Genomic DNA, 26,784 nt, shown 5'->3' on the forward strand with positions numbered 1-26,784 from the left:
CTGCACAGTATAATGAGCTATTTTATATATATATATTGCATATAAAGGTGCTAGGATAGGTTGCTATGTGTTAAGGACTGCAGAATGTGTGGAAAATTTGCCCTGAGCATTTTACGGCAGCCCGTCTTCTCAATCTCTTTATACTTGGATCTTTTGACGCAACTCAATTTGCATGCTAATGCTTTGCATAGGGGGAAGGTCATATCATAAACAAGGTTATTTATCACATCCATACACAGGTCTCTAATGGGACAAAATCACTCTCACTTTCAAGTCCAGTATTTCACGTTCTGTCGCTGAAGCTGGGGAAAGGTTTTTGTTTTTTTTCCTGCAGGAAAGCTAAAACAAATTTCTGCATTTCACTCCGGCGTTGCATTCAAAGCCTCGGACCAAGCACTTGGTTATTTATCTACTGCAATCTCAGCAGGCTTTCACCATACTCTTTGTGGGTATGGAGGCTTTGTGTGAAAAGGAGATGCTGTTTGTTTTGAACGGGGCTGAGTGCAGCTGAGCGCAGGGTTCTGTGCAATGTTTCACTGTAGTGTTAACATTTAAAAGCAGCCAGGGGAGCTGTGCTGAGCTCTTAAAAATAACCAATTCTCATCTCTACTGCTGACACTCCTGACCTTGGACCATTATCATTGCAGCACACTCAGACGGCTTGGCATGCACAATCTGTACAGAGCCAGCACAATGCACATACAAAGAGAAGAAACAGAGAGGGGCTTCAGCCAGCACGCGGCGCACACTGAAAGCATGTGTGAAAGCAAATGCAAACACAATCTTGTCTCTCTGAAGAAGGAACAAAAGCTCTCACTCACTCAGGATACACACATACTGTAAACAAACAAAACAAATCCGTGACAGACAAGGCAAACTAAAAAGGCCTCCTAAATAATGCATGATGTGTTCTACCTGAACCTTTGCCATGCTCCACTGTCCTAAGCTACTGTACTGGGGTGAGATATGGGAAGTGCTGGGAGGCACTGCATGTGTGTGTGTGTGACCGCTAACTATTTACCTGCATCTCTGCAGGATCGAGGTTTCATCGACCCCAGGCTGGTATTTGCACACAGCGCTTTAATGTCATCGCGATGTGCCTGTTTCCCAAAGAGAGATTAAACCTAATCCTGGACTCAAAAATAATCTATGACGGCAAATGCCAGAACATCACGGGGCAGGGTTTGTCAGACAGGCTGTGTCCTGTCCCAGAGGTCAGTTCAGCAACGCAATGCGGCACGGTGACAGAAAACATGGAGACATTTAATTTTTTTGACACGTAAATCAACATATCGTCTTTATGGTCTTTGTCATTTCAACACTGTACCGCAACTTACTTCAGTGGAAAGGGGTTTTCAAGTCTCATCCCACATTTGTTGTTTCATAAACACAGTTTTAGTTATGATACACAAGATTTTCATGAAAGTACACAAAGTCTTGTCTCATGTTCCTACTATTGTTGCTACACATTAAAAGCATTCTAAACATGGGGGGGCTTTTATTGTGAAGGACTCAGAGGTAAAGTATCTACAAAACAGGATATAATATTCTGGCCATTTTAAAATATGACACAAAAATACTTAACTTCTTGCAGTGTGAGGCTTAGTTTCTTTCACAGCTCCATCAGCTAGAAGGATTTTATTTTTGTTTTGGCTGTTTGCTTGTTTTGTTTGTTGGATTATGTTTAATTAAAATCATTGATACCATCTTTTACAGAATAGTCATACTGAAATGTACCTTGTTTGTCTGTGATTCAAGTCAACTTTATTCATACAACCCAATATCACAAACTTTCCGCAGGGGGCTTCACAACCTGCACTGCCTGTGACACCGTCTGTCCTCAGACCTAAGCCATGACTCAGGGTTAAATCTTACCGCAACAAACTTTCAGATTCTGACTGACAACATGACATGTCAGTCTGAAGAAAAGCTCTCTGCGCTGCACTTCAGTGTCATAACACAGCTTCTCTATCAAAGATTGGGCCAAAACATATCTGACAGGGAATAAATCTGAAAAAGCTCTTAGGTGTATTTGATGTTCGACACTTGAAACCACTCCAAAACTGAGCACCTCACTGAGAAGAAATAAATAAAAAAGTCATCTCTTCTTTTCTTCTTTTAGGAGAAAAGAAGGAAATATCGGCTCTTTGTAGCCAACCGTCAGTTCATTCTAATTGATATCTGCAGTATATTTACTCTAAAGGTGTCTTTTTGGCTCACTCGCACTAGTATTTGAATATTTTTATGCATACTGGCAACACTAAGCCGGTCATTCTTGCCATTTTATGATCTCTGGTCAGTGGCGTTAACCTCATGACCATATGAGAAGGCTGGGATTTAGATGAACTGGTAAAATGAGAGTTTCACCTTCATCTTACCCTCACTCGTAAAAAGATACCAAGATAATTTAATTCACTCACTCTGGGCAGCAACTCAGGCACAACCTGACAGGGACAGTCCACAGTTTCATATAAAGTGCCAACGCCTCGACTGTGGCGAGTCTCGTTCCAATAACTTCTCACTCTCCTGCAAAACTGTGTGCTGGAGATCGTGATCAAATGAAGGCTGCTGAACTACATCATCAGCAAAAAGAAGAGATGCCAGAGGATGTCAAACACTCCTCGGCTCCGTGTCGAGATTGTGTCTGTGAGAAAGTTTGACTTATTTTCAAGATTACAGACAAACTTGTGGTCATACAGAGTGACCTGAAGCTCCGGCCTCACTACCTGCTAAAGACACCGTAAACGAAAGTCCCCTCATTCGTTAAATACACTGTCTTTAACTGTATGATGTACTGATAAGAAAAATTGACTCAGGTACAATTTCCAGGTACTTCCTGTATTTCAGTATTTCCTTTTTCTGCTACTTTATACTTCCTCTCCACTACATTTACTTGATACATTTAGTTACCAGTTACAGATTCAGATTATTCAGTGTGTTTACAGGCTATCAATTGCATCATGCTACCAATCAGATATCGCTGTGGACGAGACATTGTGTGAGAGGATGCTGCATCAGAGCCAAAGCAGCACATTTTTAAATTTGTGTACTTAATCGCCAATCTGAGAGAAAAACCCAAATACCAATGATAAAATAACCAATTTTAGCATGTTTTAGCGTCTGAGAGAACGACGCCATCCACTACGAAAGCTAGTCTTCCTGGACAATCTCAAGTCCTCTTGTATTATATCCCTCCTGTAAATTCACTGATTGTGATGCAACCTCTCCTGTTTAATGAAGGCCTACTTGTGCAGTTGTTTTGTACAAGCTTGTGAGGCTGCACCACCATTGGTTTGAATAGTTTCTCTGGTATTAATAGGCTACATAATCAAAAACAAGTTTCCTCTGCACTCGGCTCACCTGCAGTTGTAAAAATGGAATAAGGGAGACCTAATGTGTGTACATTAAGATAGACATTTGAAGCAACACTAATTTTCTCGCTGATGGTCTCTCATTTGCAGTAAGTGTTAAGTTGAGACTGCTTCTGGTGGTAGCAAAGTCGCTCTTTATTTCAGGCAAGGTCGATGCACCTCCGCTTTAAAACATGGAGGTCCAACCATCAACAGAGCATCAGCAGCGTCCTCCAGTCCCCTTGAAAACTTGGAGCCTCCACCCTTGTCACCCATTCAACAGTTACTGTGCCCAATCTCCACATGATATTGGAGAGGCGCTTTGAGAAAGATAGCCCAACATCTCATCCACACCTGGTGCCACTCTGGAGCTTTCTGACTACCTCAGCGACCCCCAGATGTCCTTGGATTACAAATACTAACTGTTGACGAGTTACCTCTGCTCACATCAGCGCCGATGTGCATTTTACATGCACAGGGGTATTACAAGAAGCATAGAGCTTTGAATTAAAACAACATGAATGTAGTCTCCAAATTCTGAAAAGCAATACTTGTTAATAGCATTTCCCAGCAGCACTTCACCCCCTTAAATCACACAAACTCTATCAGGAGACAATAAAGTTCATCAAGTGTAGCCTCTTCATTTTGTTTTGCACAAACCGGAGCTTTACAACCTGGATCGTCGCTATCCAAATAATGGAGACTGGGCTATTAAAGCTTCAGGTTAATGATGGTGAGTAAATCTGTGGAGAATTTCAAGCCTAATTATTATAATCTATCTTTAAATACGATATTGTTTCCCTCCAGCTCAAGTAGACGTGAATGGAAACGTCTGGAGGCACACGGATCTGGAACTTTTTCTGCTCTGAAATAACATCTTGCGAAGCTACGATAAAATTTCATTTTTCCATCTCATTTCATTGCAGCCTGCTGGGAATCAAACCTGTAACCCCAACAGCGTTATTGAGATACAGAACACAATACCTTGTTGACCTCCAGGATTTCTCTCCTCTCCTCGGTGGCGGGGCGGCTCTGGGCAGCCGAGCGATCCTCGTGTTTTGAGCTGTCATCCTCCACAAAGGGTATCAGTTGCTAGAAGGGACAGAAAATACAAAATCTGGATATATAGTTTACTGTAAGCAAGACAACTGTAAGACAATCTACTCCACAATGCTGGCATATTTAACTGATTTTGACTGCATTAGGTTTATCACTTACAGTCAATCTCCACTGTAAAAGTGTCATAGTTCAAACTTTTAGTTTTTTAGAGCAAAATTCACTCCCTGGAGCATCTTTCTCTTTTTCCTCTGTTCTCTTAGTCTGTCTATGCTCCAAATACATTTAAAGCACCATGCTGCATATTCATATTTCTCCTATATACCACCTGAGCGCAGTTATAGGTCAGAACTATGAGCATATTGATAGCACATCTATACCCAAGATACCCCTCTGCTGTCTGATAATCTTGTTCCCATGAACCGGTGAAAATGGGGTTTCTGTGCAAGCACTCGAACACAGACAGAGTCTCACCCGTCTCTCTTCAACATATAGAGAGAGGGAGACAGAAAGCGAGTGGGAGATTAATTCATTTTTCAACGCTCCGTGTGCTTGACCTTGTCTGCTTGACACTACAGTGAGGCTGATGTGCAAGAGCCTTCAGGCGAGGCGGCGCTCCTGAGAGCCGACGGGGTCACTGCCTGCTGCTCTGCATCACACTGCCCCCTGGTGGTTACCTCGGGGAGGAGGAGAGCAGGATGACGACTGAAGTCACACATCGAGTACTGTGTTTAAAGAACACACTGTTCCTGGTACAACGCACAGAAAGGTGATAATGCAGGGTTTGTGAAGCTGCTTAAGACAAAAACACTTCCAGAGTCTCAAAGCTTGAAAAATCACAATTAATTGGCGATGTATTTTGTTACTTTGCTTAATTTATCAGCTGTAATAATGCTCGCTTGCTTAATCCTTGCTCATTACGATGAGACGAGAAAGAAATATAATGATGAGAGCGTTTCAAATATTCAGATAATTTTGGTTTGCATGACTGATTGTGTAGATGAGGGGGGGCTCAAACGTTTTCCTTTTGGGGAAAAACTGAAACTTAATGGTGGGCCATGGGCACCGATTAGTTGTATTACACTGTATAGTGAGATGCAAAATGGTGCTAAACCAAACTTCCCTTGATTGACCTACTTTCTGCATATCTAAAGAACATTTTACCTCACAAAACAGCATAAACATTGATTTATATTTTATTTCTTTAAGTTTTTTTTTTCTAGAAACATCTAGGGGACCAACTCAAACTAGGCCCAACTTTGGTCTGACCTGGTATAGATGAAACACATGATTTTGTTCCACTTCTATTTGTCTTTATGGTCATATAATTATTTACACATTAACGTAACATCACTGCAGCATACATATTCTGATAGCCCAGGTTGTCCTGAAAAAAAATGAACTATATAACTTAATTGTGCATTTCAGAGTTGATGTTATGCACACCTTATTTTATAAAAATGACCACGCTGACAGAAAACAAGGCAAATAGTTTCAGGTCGGGAAGGTTAAAGAGCATTTAAACCTCACCAAAGGGCATAAATATTGATTTATAATATACTGGATACTTTTTTAAATTACATTTTTTTCTAGAAACATCTAGCAGGTTAATTTGAATCAGGTGGCGGGCCAACTTTGGCCTGCAGGCTCACTTTGGGCAGCCCTGATATGAATGAAACAGATGATTATGCTGAAAATCAAGCAGTTTTCAAGGATTATATTCAAATTCAAGCAGATTCCTAACCTTGTAACAGTTAATACTAAGCATTTTCCAAACTTCAAGACTTGTACGAACCGTGATAAAGGGTCTTATACTGAGAATGAGAAACAAGAACAGTGACAGTGATGCACACACAGTATAGAACAAAGAAATATACACAGCATCAGTCACACTGAGTTTCACACTCTCAAAAATCCTGAGGTGCACAACTGCAAACACATAACACACCTCTAATGAGTTTCAAATAAAGCTATAAAGATAATCTCCAGTAGTTTATTACATTGGAAGCGAGGAGTTCCTGTTTCAAGAAAAAGGTTTCCTTTCCAAAACAAAAACTGTCATACCAGACAAGATCACAAACACAGATTAGGTAGGAGACTCTCAGACCAACGCGGAGCCAACAAAAACTGCCATACGGTGGGAAAACACACCTTGGTCCAATCATGACTTGGCACTACGCTAATCTAAATCATGCAAAGTTCTGGACGTTAATTCTGCCTGACTGCACTGTTTGACCTGAGGTTGTGCAGCTGGAGTGGAGGCCGTGCGGATGCTAGACAATGATTGGAGTAAGCTGCTTCGTCTGGAAACAATGACCGACTGGTGTTGGAGAACAGCTGGAGCCGCCCATCGTTAAGACAGACATGAAAGAAGGCAGACGGGAAGAAATGGAGACCAACACAGGAAGAGAGAAGAGAAGACGGGGAGACGATGGGCAAAATGTCAGATAGTCAAAGAGAAAAAAAGCGAGGGTTGAAGAGGCCAGAAAGAAAAGCGAGAACTAATTCAGAAAAAAGAAGAGAGACAAAGAGAGGGGGGAAAAGAGTGACAGAAAGATGAAAAAATCTGGATAACTTTTCTCTGCTCCTGTCAGTTTCCAGGCCGAGCTCCACGCCAAACTGTAAACTCCGACTGTTGGAGTGGATAGGCGGCAAGGACATGTGCAGGATATTATATCAGACAAACTATGAGCTTGTCTCTGGCTCGAGAAAACTTTGGGTAGGAAAAGAGGAAAGTTTTTTCATCAGATAATTTCAGGCCGAAGCCAATGACATATCGAATTTTAAAGGTAGTGGGCAGATTTTGGCAGCTTCTGGGGGGAAAATGAAATGTGCTGAGTAGGGTGGGAAAGATGGATGGAGAGTGCATTATGTGTGTGTGTGTGTGTGTGTGTGTGTGTGTGTGTGTGTGTGTGTGTGTGTGTGTGTGAGAGTGTGTGTGTGTGTGTGTGCACGTGTAGTCATGCAGTGTGAGTCATAACCCCTGCCTCTTCCACAAAAAGATGGATGTGGTTTCCTGCCTGACAGAGAAGAATGGGCTAATGAAGTTCTCCAGGTTACCTCGCTGAGACAAAAGGGAAAAGGTTCGAAAAGACAAACCGAAAAAAATAACAATATAATAAGAAAATAGCAGGGTGAACGTGTAAGGCGAGAGGGAAATGAAATAGCTGTTCAGTGCAGGAAATGACAAGAGGGGGAGGAAGACTTGCACAACAGGAGTAGAGGAAAAGCAGAAGAGGAATCTGGAGAGAGAGCGAGCGAAACAAAGCCAGCGTGAACAAATAGAGAGACGAAGAAAAAAAAGGTGGAAAAACGGGGAGAGGAGGGAGAGAAAAGAAAGAAGGAGAGAGTTTGAGGAAAAAGCTGCAACAAATGACAGCTGGATGGGAAAAGAGCAAAGCGCTGACGTGTGCGTTTGGTCCAGCTGTTCATTAAATGGGTCTGTTGCTAATTAGGCTGCGATGAGGTCACACTGCCCGAGTCATTGATTCCACTTCCTGTTTTGGGCATCCAATAGTGAGCGGCTGTCAGGCCGGCACCTGAATTCTCCGAGATGATAAATGGCGTGCGTGCAGGGGCCAAAATCAACAACCCTCAGCCCCAGACAAACACGGTGAGCTGAGCTATTGGCTGGTCAGCATTGGACTGGGTCTCAGCCTGGAGGGGAGAACGAATAAACATTTAAATAAGGTGGAAATAAGAGGGAGAAAAATAGCTAGCTGGCGTTATGACTCAATGAGAGTTTACACCATTACGCGCGAAGGAAAATGTCAACGCAAGCCCCGCGTAGACTTTGATTTAAGGGCGGAACTGCAGACGAGGGTAATTTTGAACGACCAGCGGATGGATCATTCGAAATGCTTTACAGCGACTGTATTATTCAATGCGGAAAATGTACACGGTGGCAGCCATCACGTATTTGTTCCAATTTAAGAACTGGTCTCCTCCCACATCCTCCTTTATCCTCAGTAGGGGTCTGGTGAGAGAGATTAGCTCCGAGCCAATCTGTAGAAATTGGGAAGGGACTGCCGCAGTCATAAATCCAATCAAACAGTGGTGGATAGCCTAGCTGTAGCCCTGCGTGGAGCCTCGAACACTGCATGCCCATTGTGTGTGTGTGTATGTGTGTGTGTGTTGAAAAAATGCCTTTGTGTGTGACATGCTTTAGTGCACCACATGCATGTCTATTTAGAGTTAGGGAAACAGTTGTGCACATGCTCGTGTGTTTACGTGTGTGTGTGTGTGTGTGCCGGCAGGCAGGGATGGAGTGAGTCTGAGCTGAAGTGCTGTTGTTCCTGAAGGTGGATGGTGACCGTAACCAGCGGTAAAGAGACTCTGGAGACTCACCTGAAGCGACCAATGAATCTGCTGCGAGCGGAGAAAAGACAGACCTAGAGGGAGTAAGTGAGATAAGAGTCCCCCCCGGGGTAAAGATGTGTGTTTGTGTGTGCGGCTGTGTGTGTGTGTGTGCATGAACAAGGTGGTGTGGCAGTAACAATGGCCCACTTCCTTTAAACTAACAGCTTCCTAATTTAGCAGGCGATTTGTGTGGAGAGCTGAGCTATATGAGGCAGCGGCTAAAAGCACGAGAGAGAAAAAAATCATGACAGGCATTTTTACGGCGTGTGTGTTTGCGTCTGGACGATTCAATCAATCAACGTCACATTAAAAATGGAGATCCATTACAACATCACGGTGGCTACGACCGCATCATGTAAGATCTAATTGCGGAGATAGCCGTACAGGATCTTGATTTAAGGTTGGGTGAGGAAGGATAGCGTCTCAGTAGCAACTGAGAATGTAACCATCTATAAATAATACCAGCGAACATGTCCTCTTATTTTAAAATGAGGTAAATCATGTTAATGTAAAGCACGCTCTGTTCTCTGTATGCTTGTGGTTGTTTTCACTGAGCCTCTCAGGTTTATCTTTTATTAATTAATGCTGTCTGCGCTTGTCGTTTTGTTTCCATTTTCTGTTTTTCCGCTAAACTGTCACCAGGACATTGTTGTAGAAGAGCATGTACGCTCAGCCGACCTACACTGTTCGAATAAAGATTAAATAAAGAGAATACAGTTACATCAAATGTGGGGAGTCGGCCCAGATATTTAGATTTAGACTATAGTCTAAAAAGCTGTAATTATAAGCATAAATTACTGCATAAATACAGGTAATAATCTTTCCAGTAAAGAGTTGTACTGATCCTGTATGAACGTCTTTAGTGCCACATGACTCAATATTTATACTGTAACTCACTTCTACATGCTACGCTCTACTGGTGTCTGGCTGAGGGTCGATATGACAGTCACTCAAGCTCATTGATCTTAATCTGTATGAATGCTTGGAGGTGATGTGAGCATCCTCTGAGTGTCTGCAGGTATCAGATTAAATGTAACGCTTCTAATGCTTCAAAGACCTTTTCAAGATCATTTTTAATCAAACGTAAGACAGATTTTTGGACAAATCATCTTTTTTCTTACTCAAGCATTGCAGGTGAGTATAAAGGTAAGCAGTACATACAGTATGTGGTCCTGTGCAGAGGTAGATTTTATGTAGGAATATGGTTATTAGAGTGAGTTAGGTACCAGGAGGTAACTGCAAGTATAAAGTAGATTCAGTGGCAGGTTTAAAGTTTTGTTTAGATGTAATGTTGTCTCAATTAAAACCTCACAAATTCAAGATATGTTAAGACTATTTGGTAACTTTAAGTCCTTATGTTTCTGTTGAAGGTTGAATTTAAGATATTTCATGACGTTTTACGGCCCTGCAGACAATTTGAGATTGGGAAACTCTTCCTGGGTGAGGTTTATAGAGTATAAATACGGCGCCAGTGCCGTTTAACTAATTAGATTTGACTGTACCTGTCTGATTATGGTGTAAAGGGCAGCACACACCTGCAGTGTCTGACGCACATCAAAACACTCTCTATGAAAGGCCTCTGACAGCAACCAGCTGTTTTGTTTCAGATCATCACGATACGCCACTGTCCTTTTTTCAAACATCTCCTTGTAGCAAGTTCATTACATTTATTCCTGGATTAGCTCGATCCAGTTAATGTACCCTGACTATTACTTCTGTCCGTATGACATGTCCGGTGTGTGCTACAGCAACACCGCTCACAAATTAATGACTGTGTTCAAACAACTGACAACATTTGAGTCACAATTAACTGCACTCACACATACGCTTCCCGTCATATTAGTGTGAGAAAACCAAATCTCGTCAGTGCCACCGTGTCTCACCTCTGGAGGTATGGGGTCCATCCCGGCGCAGTTTTCGTTGCATTTGTCGTAGACGAGGCGCAGCTTCCGGAACAGCACAGAGAGCATCCGCAGGTGCTCCTGGAGTTTTCCCAGCCGGTCCTGGTGGGTGTTTGGGTGGTAGGTGACTCCATTCGGCAGCTGAGAAGCACCACAGAGGAAACATTGCGTTAAGCAAAGAGGAAGCCCACAGTTTAGCTAGTGCTGATAAAAAGCAACAGCCATTGATCCCCAGTGACTGCTGAAAGCACTTAAAACCTTCCGCTGTCCCCCAACTACTAATGTACATTTATTTACACTGATAACAAGTGATAGTTTCCCTTCTACTTACAAGGAACTTTTAACTTGTTATGAAACAGCATCAAGTTTGCCTCTATATGACCAACAGCAAGAAGACTGAACTATTTCTATTATATATGGCTCATATAGCCAAGAAAAAAGGGATTAACATATGTCAAATGCAACAAATTGTTACATACACCCCCCCTTTCACATATTCATGTCTTCATGCAACAACTTGAAAATATAGTAAAATTACAGTTTAAACTACCGAGCACAAACTCAGCGGCATCAAAGGTGAACTGCTTCAACTGCTGCACTCTGACTGTTTTCACTCTCACACCGAGACGGCATCACAGGCGTTTAACTACAATGGGTGTTAAGAGTAACAAGACATGTTTTTTTTTTTGTTTTTGTTTTTTGGAGTAGATCGACGAGCCTCTGGGGGCAGCGCTGTCTGATTATAAACATCCTACATAACATGAAACAAACATGCCTTCAGGGCAAGCAAAGTGAAGGGAGAGACACAGAGAAACAGAGAAATAGGGGGGAGACAGACAGACAGCTAGTGGAGGGGAGGGAAGAGAAGATAAATGGAGAATTTTTATGAGTATAAAGACAGCCTGTGATCTAAAAAACAAGTCACAACAATGCTGTTTGTGCATTCTGTGGCTGATGCGTGCTTGTTTGGCCCGTCTCTGGCTGTGATTTTAACAAGGTGTAGGAGGAGTGTCTCGGAGGAGCAGGCAGACATCCATGATAAACTCACGCCGACCTCGTCTTCAGGACTCCGTCAGGGTTGAACTGCATGTGAACTGTACGGCAAACTAATGTGTCACCTGCTGACGTCCTAAATCAAATACTTAATGCTGCAAGATGTAAAATGTAGTTTAAAACATTAAAAAAGAATATTTAAAAATCATCAACAGCATGTGAGGAAATAACAGTTTTGATGTCATGTCAAAGACAGTTCGACTGAAGTTCGCATGCTAACTGAACAGCTAGCCTCAGGCCGTCCTGTCTCATAATATCACTTTGTATCTCAAGAGGCCATAGGGAGTCATCGCTGCGTCCAGTCTGCCCTCATTTCTACAACTGCCACCACTACTGAGGTGGTTTTCTTGCCGCATTTGGCTCCTGGCATCCCAAGGGCTGACCTCACCGCCCGACCTCCCTCTTACCGCTCTCCTGCTTCACATCACTCCTGTCCCTATCTGGACCCTATAGATCTTTGTCATTCCCAGAGTCAGTACTGTTCTGTATTCTCTGTTGTCAAACTGAGAATAAAGTACAGTACCGTACCAGGCAGAGTCAGCTAAGGACCACTAGCAGCACAGCTAACTGAGCTACAGTAAGGAGCAGCGTTACTCTGGTAATTAGGTTAGGCAGGTGATCAATTCTTACATAATGCACTAGTTTAGCTATTAAAGTAATGCAGCTTGTTGCACTAATCCCATGTACAAATTAGAGACATGCACTATCTAAGGTATCAGTATGACTCATAATATCTGTCCCTGATCATTGTTCTTTATCTGAAATAGCTCCTTCTACACTCTGACATCAAAGAGAGAACGTGGCGCCCCTTCAACACAGACAAATCACTGGAAACCCAAGACAGCAAAACTTGTAGCTTAACTAGTGTTGGATTTCTTACCCTAAACACTTTGACAACACTTGTCATGTAACATTATTGTCGAGAAACATGCATTATTCATCACTAAATCGTCTTGTTTTCGTTGGTAGGCGGATGAAAGACATTACTATTCTGCTATAAAACTTCAACATGTGCTGTGCAACCCTTATTCCTAACAGCAAGTGTTTTTGTGTTAGATTTTCAAGTCTTATTCGTGACAGTGACCTTAATTCTGAGCAACACAAAAATACTAAAGTTACAAATTTCCTTTAGAGTCAAAACAAGGCCTTACACAATCACCAGATCACATGATCTTTAAACTCTTTGCAGCCCAGAACTGCCTCTGATTTTTGACTTTTCAGCTAAACCTGAGCTGAAGTTAAAAATTAAGGTTGATAAAAGCTTTCAGCTGGATGTACTGATGCCTTGGCTTTGGAACAACCTTCTTTCTGCTTGCGCTGTTTTTATAACCTACATCAAACCACGTTTTTAAAGGGTTGCCTTCCTGAGTGACAGCTCTTTTGTTATTTGCATAATAGTGGTCTGTCATGTTATCATGAGACCGATTAGATCTATTTCAGTACGTTCTTTCATATTTGTTTATTACATTTTTTATGTTCTGTTGTTTTATCTTTTGTATAGATCTGTTAAACGACGGTGTGTTTTCACGCCTCTCATACCATCGTTCTTATGGTATCAAGTGTCTTGTTTGTGTGCAAGAAATATGAACCATAGTAGGAGAGGAAAACAGGAAACTGAAGGGTGTGCGTACCCATATTTGACAGGCATGTGGGCAGAGAGACAGTAAGACAGACCTGCATGTTCCTGAGGAGCTGGAAGATCTCCATAGTCCTGAGGACAATGTCTTGAACCGTCTCCTGGCCGATGCGGCACAGCGAGGCCGTGTTGACATCCCTCGCTGCCTGGGCTTGCTGCTGCTGCTGAGGCGGCGGCGGCTGGCCACCAAAAGGTGACACTAGTGGAGGGGTTGTCATGGAGACAGCAGGTGAAGATGCTAGTGGAGGAGGTCTGGGTCCAGGTGAGGTTACCTGTGAGGGTTTTCCACACCAGCAGACGCCTTACATGCCTTCAGAGGAAAATGTAGAGTAAAATCAAGATGAGGAGGAAAGTAGGACAAGTTAGTGGAAGTCTATGCATTTCTTCTCAGGTGATCACATTATTGTACAAGGTTAGTGACACTGTATTAAGCTGGTATAATCAGTCAGCCACAGTAATAGCTAAGCTTATTGTTAGTAAAGTACAAAACGATGTACTCACACAGGAAATGCAGCTGTCACATATCAACTAAAACTAAACGCTGTCAAGCTAAAACAGATACAGTCTCTGAGCTAACGTTACAGCCTTTAATATAAGTTGTACACCAGGGCTTCAGAAGTAGTCAAACGTGCCCTTCACATCAGTAAAAGTACGTTAGAGTCTGTCCTGGACTTTTATTGCCACACCCAAACACATTCAGCCTGATAACGGTTTGATTTGCTAACATGTGGAGTGGTTGTCACCTGAAGCTAAGTGGACAGTCACACCACACGACACCACAGCTTCCTCTCGGTTCATTTGATTCCTTTTGTGCTGTTTAATTACTCCTAACATCTCCGTGAGTGTTCATATTCATGTAATAGCACGTTAGACGAGGTGTAATGTTACCTGTGTGGTGATAATTTATCTGTTTTGTTGACATGTCAAGTTTCCTGCTCTGCTCCTTGGATCTCAGCTGCCGCGACTATCGCGAGAGTTCGTCTGACACCGCGACTGTAAATGATGAAGTAGAGGCGCAACTTGAAAAATGTTACTTTCTAGCGATTTAATGTGAGTTTTACCGTAGTAACACAGTGACAACTACATGAAATTAAACCCCTTCCCATTAAATATGATACATATTTATGTTTTATTTTGACACCCTTCCTCCAAATGTGTCGGAATGAATGGTAATATTACGGTAAAGCAAGGCGCACTGCTAACTGAGTCATGGTCCTTAAGGTAACAGCGCCCCATGGTGGTCCACTCTTATATAACAGCCAAGTCACACATCTGGCTTCATCAGCCCCCAGGCCAATTTACGACACATGATTGCTTCTCATGGGTCATTACAACTTTTTTTAGTCAGCATAATTTAAATTCATCCCATAAATGTCTGTGTTGTCTACTCTGTGTTAAATTAAACCCGTCAATGCACCCATCCATCCATTACGTGCACTGTACAGCTGTGCTTGGATTATTTCTTGTGAGCCATCAGAATTTAAATTAATTTGAAATACAAGAGGTGTCAGAAATAGACAGAGGGTTATACAAAGCCGCTTCTTCAGTATGTGCTCTGCCATGCCGCAGAATTACTCCTCTGACTTACAGAGACTGGAAATAAGAGCTTTATTGAAAAAGAGAAAGGCTTTGCCTTCAGGCTTGAGTAGGGCTGAAAAAGTAGATTAGGATGCCTATTACTTAATTTACATTATTCATTCAAATTTTGGGTTACAGGCTGGATTTCAATTTCCTTTTATCTGGAACACATTTTGTGTAATAATAACCTGAAGACTTTTTTTTTCTCGCTCCTTCTCTTCCTCTAAAAAAAAACATCATATATCTGCAACATGCAACACTGATGTGAAAAAACACTGTGTCAAGTTCACTTGACTGCCCACAACTTCTTAATTGCAGACGGAGTGCTGGTTAGTGTGCCAGGATGAATGAGCGTTACTCTTACAATCCCCATCTGCCATACCGCCAGACCAACTGAGGCATGCTATTTGGAAATGAGTTTCTCTGTAATCATCCAGCCTGCCTTTCTCGGTGTGTTTAATTGGGGCGAGGGGATAGCGATAGTGAGAGGGTGGAAGCAGGTAGAGAGATGAATATGCCTCCACTGCTCTGTTGCTGAATTATACATTTAACATTGCAAGACAGAATTTTAAAAATAACAGAGTTTATTCACAAATCAGACCCATGGGTTAAGTTGGGATGTGTGTGTGTGTGTGTGTGTGTATGTGTGTGTCATGTTAATGTAATCAAATCTCATTGAGACAAAACATTCCTTTAAATTTAAAAGATCTTAAAGGGTAACTCCAGGTCTCGGGAGCATTACTGCAAATGTGAAAAACGTAGTTTAAAGCCTTTCGTGGCTCCAGAGGAAGCTGAATGTAATCTGATAAATTACCTCCAGTGATGTCACTCTGGTGCCAAGTTGCATTGTGGGTAACGAAGGCAGCAAGTTTTAAAAAGGAAGGTGAATTTGTGGAATGAAAATGGCGATATCTCTGGTTCTGCTTTATCGATTTTGATCATTTGTTTTTAAACTGTCCATAAAGAGGCCTCCAAAACCTGCCGCCTACATTACCCACAATGCAACTTGTGGGTAAGCACCAGAGTGACATCACTGGAGGTAATTTATCAGGTTACATGCAGCTTCCTCTGGAGCCACAAAACGCTCCCTAGACTACTTTTTCACATCTGCAAAAGTACTCAACAAGATCTGCATACACACCTTAATGTGTACAATTGGTGGCGTTACCCTTTAATTCATGAAAATGCGATGGCATAGCAAATCTTAATGTTTATTACTTTCAGTTATCCCAACTTAATGTGGTTGCCATAGTCACAAACCTTACTGCATAGCAGCGAGAAGATTAAAATAAAGTATTGAACAAATGGGCAGTGCAGTATCTCATTACCTGTGTGTGTCTCGTGCATGTAACTGAGGCCTTTTGCATAACTTGAGAGGGCGAGACAGTGAGAGAGAGACAGATAGAGAGAGAGAAGAAAAGGAGGTGGAGAGGCAGCAGAAGGTGACAAAAACCTGCAGAAGAGACAAACTGAAGACCCCTTGTGAGGAAACACAAACCGTGTAATAATTATTAGCTGAGGGGGTATCAGGACTAAAACGGATTATCTAGCCACCTAGTGCATTACTCATGCTTTAATTAAATACGCACTGATCTGGTCCCTGCAGGGCTAAGTTCAGACAGAGAGAGGAGGGAGTACAATGGTCTGCTCCGAGAGCAGCAGCATGTAAAGTCCACTCAACCGCTGACGGCAAACTTCACATGAGTCTCTGGACACAAGGGGGAGATTAGTCCAGCTGAAGGAATGGGAAATGGATCAAATGTTTGGGTGGGAAGGCCAGTATATAGGTACATATTGTATTATCAAAATAGAAAATATAAATAAAAACATAAATAAATGAATAATTGTATAATTAAAGCAGCATTATGTACATAAAAATATCAGCTTCAAAATCATATTGATGCTACTGGACTGATCTTTTTTTGCCTAAACAGACGTTAAAATACAACACAATTCCATACTGTTTTACTTTGTTTATATGTGGCGGACCCTGCCACCTTTCTGGCTTCAAGCAGTGTTTTGGGAACCTTATTTTCCTCTTTGAACAGCTTGTTTATTCAGTTATGGAAAAACATTATATTTCTCTGTATGAGTTTGTATTATTACCTCATTAATATTGTAAATAGTAAAATTTTGAGTTTAAATTTCTTGTCCAAAACTACACAGTGCCCCTTTAAATGTCTAAATAAATTAATGAATACATAATTAAAAAACACAATTGTTCAATAAATTAATGAATAATTACATAACTTAATGCTTCATAAATCTAGTATATTATAAAATGCTTAATTAATAAATTAATTAAGTATAACAGACCCAGCAGACTCAACCAGTCAATCCGATTCAGACTGGGTTTTCTACATGCACAAGCTGTAAAAGGAGTGAATAGTAAAAAATCATCAGGAAGTAACCTGCCAGAAGGTCAAAGGTCACATGACAATAATACAATGAATAAAATAAAAGCAAAAAGTTGATAGGAACGGGGTTGCTAGCGAAATATAAACCATGTATACATTTTTCATGATGGCACTGAGCTGTTAAACAGATACAGAGATTCCTCATGAGGGATTTTATGACATTGTAAATCAGTCTTTAGAAGCGAGAGAGAATATGTGAAAAAGGAATATTTTATTTCATTTTGAATAATTCATTTCAGCTCGTACCTTACAAATGTACAGACATTTTTTACTCATGTATTAAAATACACTTAATGCTGTCCATATACAGTACTTCTGAGGTGGCTGTTGTAGTAGTCCACGTATTGACATACCAGACTGTGTGCAAATGCCTGTGACCTTAACCTTTGTCTTACATTGATACAGTAGGTTAATTGTCACACACACAGTACTTTATGCTGATGCCATGAGATGATCAAAGGCAGTAAAAGTTAAGTTAATGTGACTCGGATAATGTAAAGATTCAGTGCATTGGATAAACTTAAGGGCAAAGACAACTCGTAATATTAAAGTTTTGGACGCGTTCACACTTCACACAGGATGAGGAAAGGGAGCCGTTCTTCTAACATCATTTACATCATGAGGAGGCGTTGAGGCACATACTCAGTTATTTCAATATCAACATTTCTCTGAGAACGTCAGCACAAAGACACATGTTTGTTCATGTGAATTTGGCATCAATGTCACAGTGAAATTTAAAAGACCCCAGGGTCAATGAGCAGTGCAGAACAACTCAACTATCACCAGTTTCATCAAAGCCTGGCGTCACCCTGCTGGGATCACGTAAAGACTCTTACATCTTGGGGTCCTCACACAGCGTACATCCAGGCTTCAGGTCGGCCTGTCTCTCCATCTGAATCGTAACGGAGTGGAAATTGTAGGAGGAGAAACAAGCCTGTGTCATTTCTCTTAGTACGGTCTGAGCATCCGCTGACTCATCTGTGGAGGAGAGGAGAAGGAAATGGAAACAAATGTCAGTCACCTTGTGTGTTTGTACTGAATATTTATGTGATTAAAAACTGTTTCGGCGAAAGAAAGAGACGAAGGAGTCCAGAGGCGTACGAGCAGCCCCTCGAGATTGTGATATTGAGTCATAGACAGTATAGAAAAAGCCTATGTGCTCATTACACACCAGAAAGCAAAACCCACACCTATTTATTTACACATCCAGCAGACACAGCACAAGGCTGGGCTTTTTTTTTTTCTTAGACTCCTGGGAGTCGGCTGTCCTCACCTCTCCAGCCCCACGGTTGTCTGACTCAGTGTGCGATGACTGAACCACCCCACAGGCAGCTGAGAGAAAATGGAAGTCCAAATCCTCCGAGGGCCTTCCTGCCTATCAATCTCTCCTCTTTCTCTGCGGCTACAAGCTCTTTCTTTCAGTCCATTAGTCAATCTCCCTTCTACGACCCTGAAAAACTCTTTTACATGTTCTCTACCTTCAGAGAGCCGAGGCCCAATCCCAATGTCCCCCCCCTAAGGCTTTAAGCACTGAGCTCTCACCAACTTAGCTGACGTCACCTGGTGAGTGTTCTGAGTCTGCAAGGAGCCGAAAATGCTATAATAGGAATGAGACAGCACTATGTGGCGTCTCACTTCACCTTTATTTTACATTTTAAATATATTTTCTCTAAGGGTCGTGTCGTTTAAGGTCTAAACCTGATGGCTTCTTGCCCTCTCCTGACACATCTGTGACTTTTTTTAATGATCTGATTTATCTCATCTCGTGTGTGTGTGCAAAAAAGATAAATTAAATATATCTATAATAAAAACCAACCAATCGGGCTTCCTTTGGTAACCCATGATAACTCCAACCGTATGAACTTAGGCAAAGTCTGCAGAAAGTGGACATAAAGGGCTTAAAATATCCACGAGAAAGCCCTCACGGTATTAACGGTTTGACAGTGGGACACCCCTAAGCCCTCGTGAACTTACCAAGGACATACCTCAAAGTCTGTGAGTACGTGAGTGTGGACGTTGGGATTGACCTGAGAGTCGCAGGCTCTGCTCTCGCCCGTTCGTGTCCTCCCTCAAAGACCACTTAAAAGTACTTTACTTGGAGAGAATCTATGTTCGCACCTTGTAGCCTCACTACCGGGTCCCCTCACATTTTCAAGTCACTCGGTTCTGTTACTTACTGTCTGGCTGACATGTGAATGTTGACTGCTCAACCTCGACAAGATCGAACCACTCTGCGATCCATATGGCCGCTCCATTACCACTGAGAACATAACTTTGACCACATAACTCTAAAGCGTTCATCCTTGTGGACACCAAAAACCTTTGTCTCAAGTCCAGTCAAGTCACTAGTCTTTTACTTCCAAGTCCGAGGTCATTTATTTTCTGTCAAGTCAGGTTGCAAGTCGTCAAAACAGTGATTTGAGTCGTCTCGTGTCCAAGATACAATGACTCGAGTCCACATCTCTGGTCGATGCGCCCGCTGACCGTGTTTTGATTCATTCATGACGTATGGCTACAATTTAAAAAGTAAAAATATGGTTAAATCATGCAGACAGCTCATTGCTTCACAGGAGAATATGTTGCAGCCTCTTCTCACCTATAGCTACGTGTGCAGTCAGTACAGCCTGGTTTATGGTGAGGGCCCAGATGTGAAGGTTGTGGACTGCTGTCGCTCCCTTCACTGCTAGCAGACCGTCCCGCACCTCGCTGTATCTCACACCTGCCGGAGTACCTGAGTCATGGATGAGAAAAATATGAGTGTGACTTAAAGAAATCTGCAAATGTTATGTCCAAACACTGTATGTTGTCAGAAAATGAAAGCCATACCCTCCATCAGGACAATGAGAATATCCCTCATGATGGTGAAGGTGGTGCACAAGACAAATATGGAGAACAGGAAGGTGCAGATGGGGTCAGCCATCTTATATTCTGGCTAAAAGGAAAAAAATGACACAGGAAATTAAGGTTAAGCACAAGTAAGAGCTTGTCTTCATCAGAAGAACGGGGAAATTAGCTGTAGGACCAAAACCGTTTTTTGTACCAGGTTTATTTCTGCTGTAAGTACACATTTACTGTTAATGTTGTAGTACTTATGTAAAAGAAGCTGAAAAAAAAGCAAGAATTAATAAATCAGGCCATGTTTTTATGGTGGGGAAAGTTTTACAGTTTCACTCTGCAGACTTTGTGCACACCTAGAGAGCCTCACTAACCTTGAAGAAGATGATGATGGCGCTGACGAGCACGCTGATGCTCTGGAGGAGATCTCCCACCACGTGGACGAAGGCCGCTCGCACACTGGCGTTGGCCTGCTGAGCCCTCTTTCCTGAAAGAAAAGTAGCTCCGTAAAATCCACACTCGAAAAGATAATTATACATTGGTTAGTTCATTAGTTCGTTAAATAATCCGTTATAATGTAATTAAAATGGATTATGACGCCCCCTACGGTGTATGGTCAGTCATAGTACAGACAAGTACTGAGCAAGGGGGGATTAAACTGTTCAAAATAAAGGAGTTGTATAGTAGAAACATACCGTGATTGACTTTCTCCAAGTCGACATGGTTGTTATGCGCGTGGCCGTTGTTTGTGATCTGAGGTCCTTTTCCTTTTTTGTGACTGTGTCCGTGTCCGTGTGAGCTGAGACCGCCGTGACTGTGGCCGTGACCGGACTGGTGAAGGGTGAGGGCCATGCTTTAGAGAGAAGTAACAAAGTATCTTCAAAGTGTGAAAGTAATCAGCTGAGATACGACAGAAACAAGACAACTACCTCTCTGTATTAAATCGTTCGTATTCAAAAAAGGCACACATGATAAAAGCTGTATGAATTTTACTCACATGATATTAGCCAACACGGCACAACCAGAGGTAATGAGCATGATAGTGCCCTCGATGGAGTAGTCGTCGCTGATGAGGCGCTCCACAGCCAAATAAACCAACACTCCTGTTACCAACCAGATGGTGCACACTGACAGCAACGCACCCAGGATCTCTGCATGGGTGAGGAGATGAGGAGAGACGGGAGGAATATAGATCAGGAGGAAAAACAACAAGGACTGCGGTCAAATACTGACTGAAAGCTGCAGGTTTTTCCAACAAACTACACAGTTGCATAACAAGACTTGGGAAAATTGTACAATCCATGTATTAACATTCAGTGCAGACAGAGTCTAAAGTCTGCTCTTGTTTTCGGTTTTATAAGCAGAAACGGTCTTCAGGCGAGTTACCATGCGCCAAAATAATTCACCTCCATGTGATTCAGCAGCCACAACACATGACAGTCTGTGGTTTTGCCGTCAGTACCACCAAGGACAAAGAGATGTGAAGCATTTTTGCTCCAGTGATAGATAGATACGCTTTTCAAGGTGGTTCTTTTACTATGCATGACCCATTAGCATTTCAGGCTAATTAGCAATCATAGCTAACCTACAAGCAGCCTACAATTTAGTGTAAGAGTGGACAGTAGAGACATAGGTCCTAAATTATTGTCAGTACTTGCTATTCAAGTATTACGTCGCCTGTGTCAAGTCACTTTTTGCCTGAAAATGACAATAAAGTTGAAAATCCTGCATCCGTCTGTCCTGAACCATCCCCGGCAGCCACCACTGTGGACTAAACACAACTGAATAAAGGAGTATTGGGGAGCATGCCTATGTTCCCACAGCCCTAACCACTTCCCCTTCCCTAACCCAGGGCCGTGGGAACATAGGGATGACCCCGAGTGTTGTACCTGCACGATGCCAGCCATAACTGAGCTTGTGCGTGGCAGGTCTGGAGGAGAGCCAGAGGGAAACCAGGCTGATGATGAAGCTGGTGAAGTCCACCAGCAGGTGGGCGGCATCTGTCATCACCGCAAGACTGCCTGCAAAATACCCACCTACAGGAAAGAAAATATATGTATTTAAATATAATACTACGGTGCTGCTGAAATGCTAAATTTATACCTGTGTGGGAGGTAATATGAACCAAATTCAAAACAGAGAGACAAAGAGAGACAGGAGGAAAGTTTGAAGAAGTGAAAAAGGCCCAAGAAGGTTCGAAGTAGTTTCAGATTAACAATAGGCGACGGATAATGCCACTTTTCCACCAAAATTAGTGGTTCAACTCAGGTTTTTCCAAACTCGGGTACACTCGTCTGTGACTTTTATCTGAAGCGTTACGTTGTACGTCACTGACGTCACGTTTCACGTCACAAACGCGGCTTTTGAGGCTTTTATTGTGGCGGGGGATTTCAACAGTGGTGCCACATTGAAGGTTAAGAAGTCACAATTTATCCTCATCTCAATCAAACATAAAGTTTTTGAGACATTTCTCTTCAAACTCAAGTGATCAAAGTCTTTCAGAGTCAACTTAAAGGAAAACCAAACATGTGTACTAAAGTACAAGTACTACATGAAGCAGGGGAAGCGAAAGGAGACAAAGACAAAGGACAGAAAATTGTGAGAGAGAGAGAAGCATGTGACTGACTGACTTAAAATCAAACAGCTTATTGTTCTGTGTCAGACAGAGGAGGCATCAGATTGTCGCCGGCACAGTGATGAATAAAGGGAAATATAGTTGCTCTAAAGAAAGGAGAGGCAGAGAGATAACAATCAGGGATTAACTCACCGAGGATTTCACCGATCATGAAGATCAGGCAGATGACGGAGACCACGTACAGCCGTTTCCTGGCAACTTTCTTCTCTCGCTCGCGGTCCTCCTGTGCATGGCTGTTGTCGTGGCAGTGCTTGATGACGCCATTGCCGTTTATCTGTAACACCTCCTGTTTGGTCACGCTGGATGAACATTAAAACAGACAAAAGCGGGAAGTTGAGCAGTAGCTTTGTGATTATTTAAGTCAGGTCAGTTTTATTTGTATAGCCCAATATCACCAGTAGTACATTTGCCGAAAGAAGCTTAACAATCTGTCACCTTATGATCTACTTGTTTATGTATAAACTAGAAATTGTTATTTAAAGTTAAAAATTACTTTTGGAACTTTGTTTTTGTCGTTGATTCCTCTTTGGACAAAAGACGACGAGGGTGCGGCAGCTGAGCACAACTTGAAAAGGAGCACTAGGTAGTTTTGGAGATTGAAATTCAAACTCAGAATTTTAATATTTTCAATATTAATGAGTCAGAAATATTTATCTTGTCCATAACTGAACAAACAAGCTGTTCTCAGAGGAAAATAAAGTCTCCAGCTAGAAAAGGTGGCAGGGACCTTTAACCCTCATGCAAAAGGGACATTTGGCACAAAAAAAATGTGACCATGTCAAAAACTGCTATAAAAATACTTTTTATTAAGTATGTGGAAAATAACTTTTATATATATTTAAAAAAAAAAAAACAAGTAAACAAACTGGCATTCAAAGGGTTAAAATCCTGAAAATGAATGATTATTATCAGTTGCATGAGGGTTTAGGAAAGAAGGCATCAGAAGGTGCTCAGAGCTTCAGCAGAAATCAGCCTGACTGCCACACAGCCACTTCCTCCTCCCCTGCACAGGATTAACCTCTCGCAGAAACACGAGCCACTTCCTCAGGGGTTAACTCCAGTCTCGTGTGGAAAACCCAGCAGTTCACAAACAAGGGGAGCGTGAGCAAAGACAATGCCCACAGCACCACCACCACCACCACCTCAATGGATTACACAACTTTAAGGTTTGTGGGCTTTACGTGATGTTTGTGTGTCAACAAAACTCATTAAATAAATCAGATAAACACACAGATACATTTATCAATCAAAGATTTCTGATACATGATTAAAACAGATCATGTTGTCACCATGTCCCTCTGTAAGTGTAAGAATCAAAGCTTACCTTCCCACAGTGGCGTATTTGTTCCTCTCTTCTGACACCAGGGGAACTCTCTCTGGATCCTTCTTCTGGAACATCACTGACTTTTTGGAGGAATAATATATAAAGAAATTCCTCAGAGTAATATCAGATGTAAAGAAATTCCTCAAAGTGGATTTTTTTTTTTTTAAAATGCCCCGACTGAAACAAAAAGACGAATTTAAAACTTAAAGGCTCATCTGACACAGCTGCAGGTCACTGTATCCACTCTGAAGCTGTGATCTTCAGCCCCTTGTTGTCTCCAGAGTGTTCACCAGCCCCGCTGGACATCCTCTTATTAGGGTGCAAATCTGAGGCAGCCTTGTGACTACCACCGCTCGCTCCGTGTGCAAATGCAAAAGCACGACCGTCTGCAAACATGTAGAGCCGAGTGATGAGAGGAGAAGGTGACCCACAATGGATCCAACAAAATACAGATGTTAGACACCAAACATCTCAGCTGGAGGGGGAGCAGCTGTCAGGAATGAGCACGTTGTCTTTTTTTTTGTTTTTTTTGTTTTTTTTCAATGAATGCGGGACAAAAAGTTGACGATAAACTCGTATTTGGGTGATTGGTTGGTTAAGTGCACCCTGCATGTCAAAATCGGGCGAGGCATTCAGTTTTGCGACTCATTGTGGACCCGCCCACCTCCTCTGTCCAGCCGGCACTCTCTGATTACACAATCAAACGAAGTGCCGTGCGCTCTCCCTCCCCCTGTACGCGCCCATCACATGGTCACTCACGACCCTGCAGTTTAAAGTACAGTCTTTATTGTCAGTGTTTTGTGCGAATATTTATTTTTTAAATCCAAAACTTTGCCCAAAGCTGCTCCCATCCTCTGAATTAAAGGTGCATTATGTAGTTTTTGGGGAAGACATTTTAATCAGAAGGGAACGACTGACTATTTTCACACCTAATCAAAGTAAATAAACAAGCTCTATTTGTTTTCATGACTGAATCAACTGAGTAAACACACTGACCTTAAAGGACAACACAGTGTCATACTGTTTTTGCTTTGTTTATATGTGGCGGACCCTGCCACCTTTCTAGCATCAAACAGTGTTCTGGGGACCGTATTTTCCTTTTTGTTTACTCAATCATGGAAAAATAAATATTTCTGACTCATTTATATTGTTAAATATTAAAATTCTCAGTGCCCCTTTAAGGCTACAAGTTTTGATCACGTTGAGTTAGAAACAGCATCTTACTTTGACTCCTCGAGAATAATTAACAATTAAAGTCTTCTTGTTACTTATTCAGCTTACTTCTGACTGCTGGAGGCGAAATGTTTCTGCGTGCTCATAAATGTAGCAGCCTACCGATCAAAGTACATGTGGATAATATACCCATATACTGTCGGCCGACTGATTATTGGCCTCGTCGATCACAGATCAGATAGGCTGTTCAACATTTTTCTGATTATCAGAATCTTATCTAAATTTAAGAATTTCTAAGTCAAATAATTATTGTGTTTTACATTTGATGTTCTGTATTTCACATTTCAAGCTAAAAAAAACACTCCAGTGGTTTTGATACCTTATGTTGGGATGTTAAAGCCGTCCAAAAAAAGCTGCAGCTAAGTCATTATACTTTTTCCCGGTCTTGGGCGACAGGAAAATCTTTAATCCTAAGAACTGATCCTGGGATTGTGTGATGTACAGATGGATGATCTCTGCAGCTGTGCAAGAAAAGTACACGTTAATGTTTGATTTCAAAATGTACCACAAGATGGCGACAATGAAGCATCTACATCAGGAGTTTTCAGTCTCCTGTATGAGATGTTTTGGAGCAACATCTTTCCGAATGCTTTTGGTTTGAATGCCATTGTGGCCTCCTGGCCGACATACCTACGTGCATAACTTGTAACGCTTGTCCTTGTTTGTCTAAGGTTGAACACATGGTTGTCTCTTTTGTGCAGATGTTACAGCTCAGGGATGAGGAGGCCGTATAAAAGTTTTGCACACGGACGTTTCATCCCTCAGGCCTTCTTCAAGATAAACAACTCACTCAGTCACAGGCGCCGGTATTTTACACGGAGCACAGCCTAATGATGCATGTGATGATGGTCAGACAATCATCCTCCACCACGAGGTTGGGGATCAAGAGGTCTTGAGTGACTAAAGACTTTGAGGGGTAGACTGCTGCAGGATACGGCCAGTAAAATGACTTCAAACAAAGACTGTAGAGATTGAAATTATAAATATATTTTTGGTAAATACGTTACAGGAGACCTTTTATGCTTTTTCACTTTTCTCCTTTCCTTCAGTGTCATCTTGAAAGTTAAAAAGAAAGTCCACGCCAACAGTAGCTCCTCTCTCCCACAGAAAACACAGCTCCTGAAACGTCTCGCCAGTAGTCCCGACTTGGACTTTGTGACATCACGCTACATCACCATGTCACACATTTGCATAATTTATGCCTATATACACGGTAGAAGTGAAGCTAACTGGACGCTGAAAACATGACAGAGCCGACCGGACGCACGGTGAGCGGTGCTGGCTCAGGCGTGTGTGAGCTGACCAATCAGAGCAGAGTGGGTGATCAGGAGGGCGGGCCTTAAAGAGACAGGAGCTGAAGCAGAGCGTCTGAGAAAATGTGTTTTTTAAAGCATGTAAACCTATGCT

The 26,784-nt window shown here is 42.1% G+C and overlaps 2 protein-coding genes across 2 annotated transcripts in view; both read right to left on the minus strand.

Annotated features, from left to right (window-relative positions):
• med30 (mediator complex subunit 30) overlaps positions 1-14,330 on the minus strand; it is a 35,748-nt gene extending 21,418 nt beyond the window's left edge. Inside the window, exons 1-4 of the mRNA XM_084378685.1 lie at positions 14,244-14,330; positions 13,394-13,665; positions 10,649-10,807; positions 4,335-4,442 (exon numbers count right to left, since the gene is read on the minus strand). Coding sequence (XP_084234811.1) covers positions 4,335-4,442; positions 10,649-10,807; positions 13,394-13,573 — 447 coding nt within the window. The 5' untranslated portion in view covers positions 13,574-13,665; positions 14,244-14,330. The remainder of the gene's footprint in view (positions 1-4,334; positions 4,443-10,648; positions 10,808-13,393; positions 13,666-14,243) is intronic.
• A 3,212-nt stretch (positions 14,331-17,542) lies between these two features.
• On the minus strand, positions 17,543-24,803 carry slc30a8 (solute carrier family 30 member 8). Its single transcript, XM_084379132.1, has 9 exons — positions 24,145-24,803; positions 22,953-23,119; positions 22,075-22,221; positions 21,183-21,336; positions 20,881-21,038; positions 20,560-20,672; positions 20,177-20,282; positions 19,947-20,081; positions 17,543-18,328 (listed from the first exon to the last, which is right to left on the minus strand). The coding sequence occupies exons 1-9, from the start codon at positions 24,216-24,218 to the stop codon at positions 18,183-18,185; spliced, it is 1,200 nt and encodes a 399-aa protein (XP_084235258.1). The 5' UTR covers positions 24,219-24,803; the 3' UTR covers positions 17,543-18,182.
• Positions 24,804-26,784: the final 1,981 nt, after the last annotated feature.

The sequence above is a fragment of the Pagrus pagrus genome, assembly GCF_965226575.1.
Source record: "Pagrus pagrus genome assembly, chromosome: 17".
Classification (NCBI taxonomy): Eukaryota; Metazoa; Chordata; class Actinopteri; order Spariformes; family Sparidae; genus Pagrus; species Pagrus pagrus.

Coding starts and splice junctions, on each gene's coding strand:
- slc30a8 (XM_084379132.1), bottom strand. CDS start 24,218: ATGTTCCAGAAGAAGGATCCAGAGAGAGTTCCCCTGGTGTCAGAAGAG. Junction 20,283..20,559: donor CCATCATCATCTTCTTCAAG/GTTAGTGAGGCT, acceptor TTTTCCTTTTAG/CCAGAATATAAGATGGCTGA. Junction 18,329..19,946: donor GACTGCACACGTAGCTATAG/GTGAGAAGAGGC, acceptor TCTCCTCCACAG/ATGAGTCAGCGGATGCTCAG.